Source organism: Cyprinodon tularosa, unplaced genomic scaffold (genome assembly GCF_016077235.1).
Source record: "Cyprinodon tularosa strain WSP-4 unplaced genomic scaffold, ASM1607723v1 ctg214, whole genome shotgun sequence".
Taxonomy (NCBI): domain Eukaryota; kingdom Metazoa; phylum Chordata; class Actinopteri; order Cyprinodontiformes; family Cyprinodontidae; genus Cyprinodon; species Cyprinodon tularosa.
The window spans coordinates 916,821-932,057 of record NW_024038796.1 but is presented as its reverse complement, the minus strand read 5'-3'; the positions used below and the strand labels follow the sequence as shown (position 1 = coordinate 932,057).

The following is a 15,237-nucleotide window of genomic DNA, read 5'->3' as shown; positions in this document are numbered from 1 at the left end:
CAGCTTTTGATGTAGATAAATTGGTAATATTGGGCTCAATAACCTGTTTTTTTCTCTAAAGCACTAAATGCATTTGATCAAGCGGAGTGAAGGCGACATCAACAGCTCAGCCCCTATGGGGGTTTCCATTTAGACAATATGAGGGGGGAAAAGCATTTTGCTATTTGGAAGCAAATCCAAGCTCCATGCCTTAATATCGCACCGGATATTTTACGTAACTGCATGGATTGAGTTATATGATGTGAAAGTGCCAAATGATCAATAATGATATTTTTATAGTTTGTGGATTCAATGTGAAACTATGAGCCCAGATGGGATCAACGTATCTGGTCCAAACACCAACAGCCAAAGGATAATGGACCAAGTCTCACGCACAGTTGCTTCGAATTACAAAACAACATTAGGTTAAGAGCAAGAGAATGTATTACTCTACCCTCACTGATTGGTGCATGACACAGTTACACAGTATGTAGAGCAGAAGCCATGGCAAGATATCAACAGCCAGACCATACTGACGATTCGTGCTAAAGGGGTTAAGTTTCTTTGGCAACATCATATGGGCTATATAACTGTTTTATATTGTAAGAGAGTTTATCATTTAACTGTAACTACAACATTATGATAATAAAAATATAATTTCTGAACACTTCTATCATACCTGTTTATATGTAACACTCAGAGATGGCAAAAGTACTCACTTTCCGTACTTGAGTAAAAGTACAGATACTTGTGTTAAAAAATACTCTGGTAAAAGTGGAAGTACTGATTAAACTTCTTTACTCAAGTAAAAGTAACAAAGTACAGGCTTGTAAATTTACTTAAAGTATAAAAGTAAAAGTAGAAACCACTTTTTTCATGCCGTTGCCTACATTTTAAATGGATGTCTGCCAATAGGACTAGATCTCCGTTGTGTTCATTTTTAATCATCTCGTCGTCCGTACTACTATGCTATCGCCACCGCCACCAAGCTGCAATGATTTGCCGCGAATGAATACCGCCGAATCTGTCGATTCATCTTGTAGTGGTGCGTCAAATGCAACGTAGATTCCCATCCAATTAGATTGAATTTGGTATTGATGACGTGAAAAATAATAACGGTAACGCCATTAAAATGATTCAAAACTAAAGTAACGAGCCAACTTTTTAAAATGTAAGGAGTAGAAAGTACAGATATTTGTGTAAAAATGTAAGGAGTAGAAGTAAAAAGTCGCCATAAAAATAAGTAGTAAAGTAAAGTAAAAATATGAGAAAAATCTACTTGAGTACAGTAACGAAGTATTTGTACTTCGTTACTTCCCATCTCTGGTAACACTGAATGCAAAAAATATCACTAGACTAAAAGAAAAAAATTAATATTACTTCACTTATTTTTGCTTGCTTTGACCCATCAATACAGTCAGATTCATTTTCTGCATCATGAGTGAAGTAGCACTTTCTGTTAAGTGAACATCTGGTGTGAGCTGCAAACCTGTTCCCAGCTGAACAGAAAAGATGTGGAAGAGCTTATATATGCCCGTTATCCTGAAGGTTTTCTGTACCGTGCATTCGCTCCAGCTGCTGTTATGATTTGTTGAGCAAGGTTTCATTATCTTACAGTTCATATCACATTCAAACAAGCCAACGTTGTTGGTATTTTCAATTCTGGGTGTTTGCCAAACTCCAAGATGCCTCTTTTATGAAGTCGTGTGATTGGTGCCGATATCTGGCCAGCATCAAAGGCAGTATTGTGGTTCCTCAAAGGTCAACAACTCCATGTTTTCATTTATCCTGCTTCTTGTTTCATGCTCTCTTGGGCCTGATCTCACTCTAAGCTAACTAAATGCACGGTGGACGAGGCGCCATGTGAAGTTGGATGGGAAGCACAATTAGCATGCTCAAGAGAAAAGCCGAAAATCATAGAGTTCACAGCTCAGGAGGCGGCTCGGCCTTTATGATAAGACATTCGACACAGAGATTTGCTCCAATTGACGCCTGATTATATACACTCAATTCAGAGCTCTTCATAACTTATAGTTCATACCAAACAGTACTAGAAGTTAACATACCAGCAGCTTTAGTTAAATTAAGAAACAAAATTTTACCTACTCCTTATGTAGCCCTGTGTGTTATTTATCCATCAGGTTTGCTGCATTGTGATTAGACATTAAGTGTTTAATGAAAGAAACAAGAAAAAGTTGCTTTGAAATCAGTTCAAATTGAAATTATTTCCACCATTTGGGCCAACTTTATGACTTGATTTGCTTTAGCAACAGAGTAACGCAGTTATTTACAGAGCAGACTTATGATACTTATAAATATCCAACATCCGTCTCATGAGCTGTCAACTTGGAAGTCTGATAATATTTACAAGATTGGAATAGCGGACCTCATGAGGTACAATCAGCCTATATTTACTCCCGTGTCATTCTCATTCATTTCTTCATACTTCTGACAAGTTTGACTTCTTTTTTAGATACTTCTGGGAAAACAGCCTTAAATGGTTTAAACCTAACATTTTATACTGTATATAGTTATAGGGGAGTTTGGGGTGAATTATGCCATTTATGTACATTGATGCCATATAGACGCTGAATACATGCAGTGCAATACTAATCACTTAGGCTTTATTTAAAGTTATAGCATTAACGGAAAACTTTCTACAAGCCTATACACGACAAGAGCGCTTTAAAGGTAATTTTCTACAATAGGCCTAGCACCATATGCCCACATCTTATAAAAAATTAACTTCATTAAGACCTAAGTGATTGCAATTCTCTTCACACATCTGGTCAGACAACATTACATCCCACTTGTTGATGTTACAAGGGAACCGTTGCTCCCCATTCTACCACAAAATTGTTGTATAGGTGTTTTCATTCAGGTATGACTTCTCTCTCAAAGTCTTTAAACTTGAAGATGGTCTTTCCTTCCACAGTCCTCTTACTTCTTCACCAAAGTAACTTTCCTTTGATGATAAGACGTCAGCCCTCCCCACAAGTCTAAAATAGTTGTAGGATCTCATTTTGCCTGCATAGTTCACCATGAAAGTCCCAATCAGACAGATCCTTATCATCATCATCATCATCATCATCATCATCATCATCATCATCATCATCATCATGAGGTCAGCACACCCCTGGGTTGAGGTTTGTTTGTTAGTACTTATGGGGGCACAATCCTCATCTGGGTAGATATCCCTGTTGAATGTGAATGTGCCCATCACTCTGTTTTTGGTGTTGTGCAAAACATAAATGCTTAGACTTTGTTAATTGTTATGGTTCCACCAGGGTTAGTGTTGTTATTTTATTTTGGAGATGATGAAGTTGAATCAAGTCCCCCTAAGTTCACATCCCTGCAACAGAGACATTATTAATATTCCTGTTTTCTCTTTGGCCTGTGACTTCCAGGTCAGATGGGCGAGACACACAGGTTGTCTGCTGAAGCCAAGTTACCTGGCCACCCGGTACCTTCGGAGAAGTTTGATTTTTCCTGGTAAAAACAGACTTCTTTCTGCCTACATCTCTGATGCTTGGCCGAGATAAGATCATTTCACCTGTGTACAGTTTTGTGTTTTATCTAAAAGAAGGTTTTTAATTTCAACTGTTGTTGCTTTTTAAGTAAAACAGGTGGATCATGAATCAGAAAGGTGAAATAACTCTTTTTGTTTTTCCCTTTAACCCGATGTATCACAACATCCAACTGCCATGCATGCAGGGATTGTTAGTTTAACTATAGCTGTCGCCAAATTCAATGGTGAGGTCCTAATAACTGTTGTTGATTGCAGGTGTGTATAATAGTTCCCACTGATTTTGCTTGTAAAGCGGGCAGAATCACGCTACAGTAGGCTTACAGTACTGTGACGTCGCTGCCGGAACATGTCAGAAGTGAGGTGTTAGTATATTTGGGCAAAACTGTCCGTTCCCAGACTAAATGATTGCGACGAAAATGATTGTTTTTTTTTTTTCTTACTGATTAATGCTAATTTCATTAAATCACTGCAAATTTATTAGTTTAAGGTAGAGCTAATGATCCATTGATTAATACTTGCTGACCAGACTTTTCCTTTAAGTACTATAGTGAGTAAGCAAATTTCTGTTAGAATAATTTCATTAATAATCATATTGATTATTAATGAAATGATTTGATTTGAATTACCTATTATTTAACTGTAACTTCCAGCTCTAATTATTTAATATATTCATAATCTGCTGGTAAAATTGCACAGCAATTAAAATCAAGTGGAGAATATTCATTACAGCCTGTACAAAGACAAACAACTTTCCCCTGTTTTTTATATTAAACTTCAATTTTCCTTATTTCATCACATATTTTTTTTACTTTTGTTTGCTGCACTTTGATCTAGGTCACCTATGTGACGTACTCTTTGAACAATATTTAGTATTATCATTGTTATTATTAAAATAATTACTACACGCACAGATTAAGGTGTCCTCTCAGGAGCCAAAACTCGTGCTAGAGGGTTCAATAAGCTCATGTTTAAGTTCCCTCTAAAGTGGTGAGGACACGTTATACGTGCCCTTTTTTTTTTCTTTCCACCCCTACCCTTCAAAAATACTGTGCACACCACAGGACGAGAGAGGAAAAATCAATGATTCGGTCAAAACATTCAGCACATCTTGTGCTGATTTTTTTTTTTTCCATGTTGTTTTGGAGTTTATTTTTCTGAGAGCTGCACAACAGCTATTTTTACCTGTCATAATAATGTGAGTTTTGTGTTTCATTTGTGAATGCAATACATTTTGCTTGGATTTAATTAACACCACCCCTGTTTCAGTGACCAGCAGCTGCCACTATTATAAACTTTAGAAAGAAACATCTAAGCAAAGCTTACATTAAATAGGTCACCCATATATTAAGCAACTTATGGTACAGATCAGTTCTGTTCAGGCCCTTAGAAAATACTTAAAAAAAGGCTGATATAAGGATGACCTACATTATACATTTATTTTATATTCTATTTATTGAGTTAACAACAGAAATGTTATGCTTTAAACTAAATCCATAGTCTTTGGTCAGGAGGCTGCTTTAACAAGCAGCTGAGGTGGCCAGACAGGAGGCAACTGAGAGGGCCAGTCAGTTCAGTCTTTACATAAATCACTGATGTTACTGATATTGAACAGGGCTTACCAAGGAGGTTAATGAAAAAGTAAAATACTGAAAAGGCAATAAGTGCCTGTGACATCAAGCTTAAATGGGTGTACAATAAATATTACTTTATGTCAGTGTCCCTAAAAACCATTTGGGCTTTATCTCATGGGCCATTCAGGCCCGACATTCAGTCTAATTTTCAACATTTATTGTTTTAGGTAACTGCTAGTCACCGCTTGCTACTTTTTTATATATATTATTTCAAGCATCTGTATAAAATATCCACTGTACAACATGTTTCTTCCCTTCTCTGCGATACAGAACATTTCAGTCAACAGGACTTATTCATTTTCTCATTGAAGCTTTTTGTTTAAGTAGTAAAAAAAAAAGTAAAACCATGTCTCTTAAACCATTACATAAGAAAATTCTCATGAATTAGATCTATTTTAGGTTGTTAATCATAACCTTGATTTTTATGGGGGTTTGCGGCTTTCCTATTTTGCATGAGTCGGGGATAAATAGCCCTTCAAACTGTACAAGTTGTTGACCCTGGTCTCCAAAGACTATCCTCTGTGTGTTTGGTTTTGTGTGTGTGTTTTTATTTGCTCTTGGTTTTTTTTGTATTTTAGTTTGTTTTGTTTTTTAGCCCGGGAAAGATTCAATGTCTTTGGTTGCGTGCCCTTACTAATTGTTTGAGTTTAACCTCTGATGACTGATACAGTAAAAATGTTTGCCACCTATGTCTTTAAAACCTCAGCTTTAAGAGCTGCTGTGGCTAACAACATGCCTCTGTAGAGTAAGATTATTTTGTGCTCTAGCGTTGCTCCTGCACATTCATTTGACGGTGCAGCATTGTCTCTCCATGCAAGATAACAGCTCTCTAGACCACTTTATCAGACATCTGGATAGAAATCTTCATTCCTGCTCTACACCAAGCCTCCGCTTTAATTGTGCAACATACTTGGTTGCTTTGCTTTGAAATCAGATGTTCTGCTTCATGAATTGTCCCTACATCCGCTTATAGAAGAATGCAACACAAACACTCAGAAACTCTGGATTTGATACCATTTAAAAAGTATATTTCTTATAATTTGAAATAGACCTGACAGACAGGCAATTGCAAAAACCATAAAATTGTTTTTGAAATATGCAAGAAAAGCTGTGATAGAATGCAGTTACACAACTGTTGTGGTCCTTGTTTACCTTTGGAAGTCTTACGCTAAAATAAACGGAAGTCAGTCCTTTACAAAGTAAACAATGCTAAATAACTGTGATGTGGAGTTACAAAACCAATGCAACACAAAAACAATAGTTAACCACACAGAAATCTTTCCTTCAAACTGGAACACAGATGATGGCTGCAGAGGGAAAGATTTCTGAAACCTCATGTTGAATCTAAAGCAGGAAATTTCAAACCAAGAGCAAATTCTACTTGATATCTATCTACATCTGCAGTAAGAATGAGGATCTAGGAAAAAGATCAAATAAATGGAAGATATGATAACTGCTTGGCTTGATAGCAAAGCTACAAACTGCTAGTAATACAGGTAATAGCTAGTAGACATCTAGTTTTCTGAATTGGTTACATTCAAATAATAAAGCAGGCGTTTTAACAGTAGTTTTTAAGTAGCTTTTAAATGTGTAATCAACATGTTATTACAGCTATCACTCTGTTTTAAACAACGCTTTGAAGACAGGGTTGGTAGGGAAATGTTCAAACTTCCCCTTAATGAGATTTTAATGGCTCCTGCACTCTATTTTCCAACTTAAAACTCATTCTGCAAAGGTGAATACAGAAATATTCCACATCCTTCAATTGAACTTGCAGTGCCAGTGGACAGTTTTTTTTTTCTCTCCGTTTATGACATAATTAAATATCAATGCTCAGGTCTTAAGCCCTTCCATATTATTATTCCAAATCCTTGGAAGCCTTAAAATTTCCTAAGATGTTAAAAGTTTGAAAAGTTTTTGAACCAGCAATGCTACCTCAGAGAATAGTCAGGGAATAAATCTACTGTATAGAAATATGTGTTTGTCATTTAACATGCGGTGTGCGTGACACAAGCAAAAGGCCTGTTCTAAATGTTGATGGGGGCAGTGCTGATGTGCCAGCATAGACTTCAAAGAAAACAAAGTAACTATTGATAATGTCTTCACTTTGCAATGCAAGACGCCCATTCTTAAAACGTAGCTTCTAATCTTGGAGGTTGTATCTCTGTCTTTAATCTGCGTTGCCGTCCTCCACCTCATGCTTTAAACTCTGCAGACGTTGTCGCAGTTTTACAGGAACTAGGCTGTCTAGTAGGGCTTTATTCTTAATGTGGACTAGGTTGGACAGCTCCGATGGTTTGCTCCCTTGAAAAAGAATCAGGATGGCAGTATTAGTTCTCCAAAGCATCTCTTCTTAGAAGATCAGAGTGTATTTGGAAAAGGTTATAATTTCCTTTATTAAAGCCGGTCTTTAGGTCTCTCACCCGTCAGCTTCATATTTGATCGAGTGCTCCCGCTTATGTTTGTAATCCTGCTGGGTGCGCAGGGTGAGGCGACTGAGCCTTCCCTTAGGCTGATTTACTGCAGAACACACCACGCTCCTTTTATGGAAGGCTTTTATAAGGCCCTAAATATCCTTTGTATTATGTGCTCATGGATTTCTTTAAATTATGGCAAGGGTTGTCAGGAAGGGTGGTAAATGGCATGTAGTGTGTACAGCAAATATTTAATGATGTTTTTTATGAGACAGGACCAGAGCCGTACAGCTAAATTACCAACAAGAGGTCTCCATAAGTAACAATCTGCAGTAAAAAATTGAATAAATGGGTTTAGAATTGAATTTTTAGATATCAAAATCAGTCTTTTTTTTTTTCATCTCTGATTTTAAAATGTAGTTTTTATTAATCAGAAATGAAATCAACACACTATTAAAAAAAATATACTTTTCCATTTATAGATCATGTCAATTATTATAGACCTTCTATTTCTTCTGAATTTACAGATACCATCATGCTAGTGTGTACTGTAGGCCTGCTGATAGCTTGGGCATGAATCAAATACGGAGGTACCCAACCTTAGCTGCCTCAGCCCAATAGGGATAACCTCATTGGTTATCGGTCTTGTAAACAGGCTGTCCAGCTATGAGGGGGAAGTCTTGCGCATTAGTGATAAAGATTTATCTGCTCCAGCGAGCGTTGGGCAGGGCACGCTGAGGCCCACCGACAGTCCCTGTTTATCACGTGATCGGACGAATCAGCCTTCAACAGCTGAGCTCAATAAAAAAACTTTCTTTCTTTTAACAACCTGCTGTTGTGATAATGACACAAGCACTTTTTTATTTTGCACAGACAACAGTTTATATGTTTTTCTTATGCATATCATTAATTACTATATGGTTTTATTATATAAAATCTAAGGCTTTATACTTTTACATTGACTCAATTTTTTTGCATCTTCAAATTAAATAAGTGACACACTGAGACTAAAATGAAGACTTTTTTATTGATTTTGGGATCAAATTCAAAATATGGATTTTGAACTTCCAAACATATGTTGAGGATGTAATGCTCCAGATATTTCACTCAGCAAAAACAGTTTAGCTTAAGATGTTCAAATATAGATTTTTTTAAACTACTTTTTTTCATATCAACTTAAGAATTTGATTTGATTTGATTGAATTTGATTTGATTTGATTGAATTTGTTTCATGTTAAGTTGTCTTAAAGTTTGAAACTCAAACAAAAAAGTTATTTTTCTAATTTGAATCATATCATAAATGTTATTTGCTAAATATTAAATAAAGATGAATAGAAATAATTACACTAAAGCAATTATATCATGGTCTTTCATGAGAATGAGGTTTATTTGAAATACAAGCCCTTACATTTTTTTACTTACTACCTGATATAAAATCACTACATAGACATTTTTTAAAAAATAAATCCAGGATTTCTTTGTGAAAGTATATTAAATATGCCAGAAGCAAATCTTTATAGTATCTCTATGCAGCCAAGAATATATAACAGATTCTCTGTGAATTTGATTATGTGCTGTACATGTCCCATAGCTGCTTCAACATTTTAGATGTTTCCTTAAATATTACACATAGAAAAAAATTGAACAAAAAAAAACAACACATCTATAATAAAGGAATTGATAAAGCTCTTTAAAAAACCTCACTCCTCTTTCAGTTTATTGTTAATACAATCTAAAAAATACTAGTAAACTGACTTTTGACATGTAATATTCCAGTCTTTTAGGACAATGCTATATTTGAGTTTTTGGTTACACATAAAGCCAGAGGTATTAAAATAATTGCTATTGCTTTGTGATAAGATCACCTATTTTTCACTGCTATAGTGTAGCTTGGGTCTAATGTTTGATACAGACATTACCGTTGTACAAAACAGGGTTTCCTTATCTCATGTCAATTCCCAGCTGTCTTGGTGCACTGTACTGGTGCTTTCAATTTTGATTATGTTTTCTTTTTTTTTTCATTTCTTTTATCATTACTCCATCCTTTGACAAATGTATTACTCCTAAATCCAAAAGAGAGGGATTGCCCCAGTTACACAGAAACGCTCTGTTAAGAATCTTCCTTTGTATCACCCGTAAATAAATATTTAAAAAGAACCACAAAGAAAAGAGGCTCCTGCTTCTCTTGTGTTTCTACCTTTGTAGAGGATATTATGGTGCACACTGTGCACTATCAGCAACTAAATTCAAATCTGTTTAATTGAAGTGCATCACCATACATGCTCTTGGCTGTTGTGTTTTCAAGACAGCAAATGTTTTATGTAAATTTTGAGGAACTATTTCCAATCAAATACATTTCAGCTGATAAAGGTGATGAAAACTGTCAGTTTGTAATCTCCGTCCATCAGACAGTTGCATCTCTAATATAAATTGTAAAGATATAATCTCACAATGTCTTCAGGAATACTTGGATCTTAATGACTTATGTATGTGTAGTTGCAATGAAAAATAACTATTAAAAATAAGAAAATAGAAACTTACAGTTAGGATTCTGGCTCCAAGCAGTCGGTGAACTGTGTGCTGCCATTGGATTGTGAAAGACCAATGGAGATCTCCTCACTTCTGCTGCCTAGGCTGCCACTGCCTTCAGTCCTACCATCTGGAGACTTTTGGAAAGACTCCCCAGTGCCTGGCTCAGTTTGCCATAGAAAGCAGGAGCAGCGAGTTCGCAGTTCCTTATAAAAAGAGTTCAGCCATGCCGTGGAGAGCCACGGACAGCCAATAAGGTTCTTGAAAGCAGTTCGAAATTCTGGACTCCTGCAGTAGATGATGGGATTGAGGCCAGAGTTAATGTAACCTAGCCAATTTAAATACAGGAATTGGTCCCCATCAAGGATGTCTTTTTTAAAAGCTTTGATTATGTTGGCAACAAAAAATGGCAGCCAACATATGGTGAAGGTCCCCATGATGATGCCTAAAGTCTTAATAGCTTTGAGCTCACCGATCATCAGTCGTGATGGTCTCCTCTTGGTACTCTTTCTCCTCGTCACATTGTTGCAGCTGTTGGAGGCCATGCACGCTGGCTGCAGGAGATCGTTCAAGTTGGCACCAGTTTGAATCTGTGCAAGACAGTCGCTCTGAAAACGAGGCCGGTTTTTCTTTATGAGCTTTACCTGCCGTGCAGCAATAACAAAGACTTTTGCATACACAGCTATCATAATCACCAGGGGGATATAAAAAGAGACTAATGAGGATGAAATTGCATATTGTTCGTTAACCACAAAGTCACAGCATTTCTCACTTTTATAACATTCCATCGCCTCTGTTTCATTATTTTTCCACCAATTTGTCATCATAATTGGAACAAACGAAATTAAAGTAGACACAACCCACACTAAACAAACTATTACTCGGGCACGAAATTTGCAGAGTAGAACTGTGTACCGCAGTGGCCTTGTGATGGCTACATACCGATCAACTGCTATGACACAAAGCGTTTCAATGCTCGCTGTAACACACAATATGTCAATTGAAGTCCAGAGGTTACAGAAAGTGTTACCAAGCTGCCAATTACCTGTTAGAACATAACTGGCCCCAAACGGGACCACCAGGGTCCCCATGATAAGGTCCGCACATGCTAACGACATGATTAAGATGTTTGTTGAAGTCTGTAGCTGTGGAGTGCGAGCCACGGCGATGATGACCAGCAGGTTTCCCAACACTGTGACCAGGATGATGTTGACTGCCATGACGAAGAACCAGTCTCCCGGTGGATCTCGGTAGTATGTTCCATTACCAGGATCCATCACTGGCATAAAACTCAGTCACCACTAGTTGAATGGTGTTAAAAATCTTAGAAAATATAGACCTGGCTAAACCAGCACACAGACATAAATCCTCTCAAACCTGAGAGTAGGAGAAGTTTTCCACTGTAAATAATTTCTCTTCTTTGAAGAGAATGCTCATATGTCGCACCTCAGGAGTCCTCCTCTTGCAGCCCTCAAATGAGCATTCTGGGTCTTCATCTTTCCAAGACAAGCAACATGTTCTCCCAAGCGGTGAAACCAAACTGTCCAAAGAACTAAAAAAGTTGCAGAAAGTTCATGAGTCCTGGAAAAATGCATGAGTATAAAGAAATAAAAGTTCTGGAGTACGAAAAGCTTAGATTTGTCCATTTAAGTCTGTCCACTGAGAATAGTTTGTCTCAGAATCTTGTTGTAGCCACAATGCCACTGTGTGGAGATCAAGCAAATACTGAAGCCTTTACAGGAACCACCAGAGTGCACCAGAGTGGCTACCCACTCTTTCTTTTGGTCTCTCTTTTTCTCTCCCTCTCCCTCTCGGTGCAGGTTCCATAAGATAATCACACCCTAGCTGAAGACAAGAAGGAGGAGCCTAACTGCTTGCTCTTTTGTGTGTGTAAGCAGCACATGGATAAGCGCCCTGATAGGGTTGCACATATGTGAACAATCACAGCTGGGATTCATTTACAGTTAAGACTAAATATCTACATAACTGTATAAATATACTTATCATTTCTTCATGATTGATATTAAATCTGAATAAACTTTCCCTTTTTTAGATTACTAAATTACTAAATGTACCTCTGTTTGCTCAATACCAATATATTTTGGAAAGGGTTTTGTACTATTTTCTTCAAAATCCGCTGTATATAATATTGATTCAATGGGAAATCCAGCTGGGGCTGTAATGCATTGTAAGCTTTGGAGAGTTCATTGTACATCATTTGAGTTAAATGGAGGCAAACATGTGACTGTTACTTAAACCCTTCAGAAACACAGTCTCATTGTGTGAAATTTACTATGGACCTTTGTGGGTTAGATTTATCGTTTGTAGTAATAAAGCTTGTTTGTTAATGCATCATCATACCATTCAGTAAGGGAACAGGTTCGGTGTCCCAGTGATGAACATCTTTGGAATGAAATAGCAGTTAATTATAGAGAGAAGCATGTACTGTAGAAATAAAAAAAGATCAACCTAATTCACAATTTGAAAAAAAAAAAAAATTCACGAAATATGGGAATGCATTTTATAATGAAGAGCAACCAGAAAATGATCTAGATTTATTTTTTTTTTTTTGGGGGTCTTTTTTGGACATCTGACAAATAACTGCATCCAAAATGGCATGAACATAAAAAAAAACATGGCTGAAAAAAAGTCACTGTGAAACTAAAGATCTGTATTTGATTGCGATGGTTTGTAAAAATAAAAGTAGAAAAAAGGGCAAACCCAAGTCCCACAGTTCTTTTTATATAGCGCCCTAAAAGGTCCGAAAACATATATAAGAGCTAATAACTTAAGGTCAGGTTAAATCAATTTTAAGATTTTCTACAAACGGTTAAATAATAATATAACAGTTTTTTTTTTATATATATATATATTTACATGCAGCATTTTTCAGCCAATAATAGTATAAGGACAAAACATATTTTGTGATGAATGTTTTTGTAATGACACAATACAGGGGCGTGTTGCCTGACTTGCTCAACATCGTGTTAAACAGAAATAGAAATATTCAGAATATTTTTGCTAAAATATCAAAATAGATGGTAAAACATATGCTGTAATATCTTTTTCCCATATGGGAATAAAACAAAAGTGAAAATGTAAGAGGTTAACGATGTCATGTGGTTTTATGGAGCTTAGGAAGCCAAACAGACTTAATTCTCTTGTACTACCACATCTTTATCCGTTGTTTATAAGTTATGACAGTTTTCTTTCCGAAGACTTAAAAAACAGCTTAAAACTTTTTGGAAAGTGTGTAACTTTTTTCTAATAGGTAGGTTTCCAATAATATAACCAAAAGTGCATTTAGGTCACTTTTATTCTACTCCTGGCATCATAATGATGGGTAAGCAATTTCTGACTTGCAGCTGTTCTATATTGTGTGCTGTATGTGGATGAACTAGGTATAAACACATTATTTTATAATCACGACTTATCTGGATCGTCAATCATGATATGTGTCTCTTTAATTAATAATTTTTTACCCTGTGTAAAACAAGGAATGTTTCTTATGTGATATACTCTAATATTAACCATCCTTTTTTCTACTTTTTCTGGGGAAGAGGAGTGGAGCCTATCTATGCTGTCATCAGGCTAAAGGAGGGCACGCCCTGGTCAGTCTATCTGTGTGTAGCAGAGACGCCTTCCTTCTCCCGCACATTAACTCCTGCAGTAAAAATCATCTTCTTAGGCTGCTTGGAATTAAGATTTACACTGAAATTCACACACATCAAAAACAGACCCCCACAGCCAGAGAGTTACACCAATATGCTGCACACTTCACTTTTTTCAAATCTGTGAGAAAACATTACTCCCGTATTAATCTGAAAAGTGAATTGCGTGATTGTTATTCTAATTATTTTTCTATAACCCATAAATTGATGTTGCAGCTGCAGTTTGTGGTCAGTACTTCAGACCACAAGGTATTTGTTTCCCAACCGCAAAGAAAGAGAAATAAATGCCCTCAGTTTGACTCACAGCTGTAAAGAAAATAATGGATTGTTATCTCGCTGTTGCACAATCCAAAGCGCTGAGGAAGAACAATCAGGCAAATGCCTTATATGCGATTCTCTTAAGATAACTAACGCTGTGCTCTTCGGCCGAGCTGTTGTGTCACTAAGTAGTTCCTTCTTTGGTCTGCACACCTCTCTCCTGCTGTAACTCTTCCATTCCTACTCCCATGCTGACTTTTATATCTGCAGCACTTATGATTTTTTTTCAACGGCTTTAGCATTAGGTCCAGATGCAACAGTTCTGAAATATGACAATTTTTTGGGAGGGTTTCTTCTCAAAGATTAAACTTAAGGAAATTATGGAGGTAAAAGTAGATTAAAGTTACTTGGAAATTATTTTAAAAAGATCAATCCTTGAGGTTTTTTGATACCTTACCATTAAAAGTGATCAGATGTCCTGATTTGTGTGGGACAATGCCACAGTTTTCACTTCTGTGTAGCGAAATATTCTCCTGCATTTAAATAGGTCAAATTAGAAAACAGTCAAAAAAATACAAAGACGCATTTCATAAATTCAGAAATCTGTCATAGTCTTGGCGCTGATGGTTGGCAGTTTCATTTACTCCTGTTAGCCTGTCTAATTGGCCCAGCGGCTCATTAACGCTTATCGTTTCCACCTGGTTTCCTCTGCTATTTATGCTGTTTGTCTTCCTACTATCGGTGCCAGATTATTCGAGCTGTTTTGTGAGAGTAAATCTAGTGTTCAAGTAAGTTTTGCCTTGCCCTTTTCTGCTCTGTCAGTTTCGTTTTCGGACTGATTTCCTGAAATCTGCTGGTTTATCGAACTCTGACTATGTTACTGAACTCTTCTTGGATTTTCCTTCAGCACCTCATCGGCTCTCTGATCTTCTGGTCAACCTGGTTTGGATTCGACTTCTGCTCTGGATATTCCCTAACGGCCTCCTCGGCTTCGGCTGGCGCCAGCTCATCATCCCCTTGAGCTCTGGAAGCCGTATTTTGTAATAAAGCTTGTTTGTTAAATCGTGTAGATTTGTCTGCTTTGAATATTTTGTCCGAGGTTCTGAGGTCATCACAAAATCAGAGATGCAGTCGTTGCTGCGGAGCCGTGACGGTGCCCTATGACCAACCTTTGCATTATGCTCTTGTAAAAAAAAAAATATAAAAGATTTTAACATAAAATATGA

The 15,237-nt window shown here is 36.8% G+C and overlaps 1 protein-coding gene across 1 annotated transcript in view; it reads right to left on the bottom strand.

Annotated features, from left to right (window-relative positions):
* adrb3a (adrenoceptor beta 3a) overlaps positions 1-11,891 on the bottom strand; it is a 47,595-nt gene extending 35,704 nt beyond the window's left edge. The window contains exon 1 of the mRNA XM_038285702.1: positions 11,128-11,891. Within this exon, the coding sequence (XP_038141630.1) occupies positions 11,128-11,368 (241 nt within the window). The 5' untranslated portion in view covers positions 11,369-11,891. The remainder of the gene's footprint in view (positions 1-11,127) is intronic.
* Between the last annotated feature and the right edge of the window lie 3,346 nt (positions 11,892-15,237).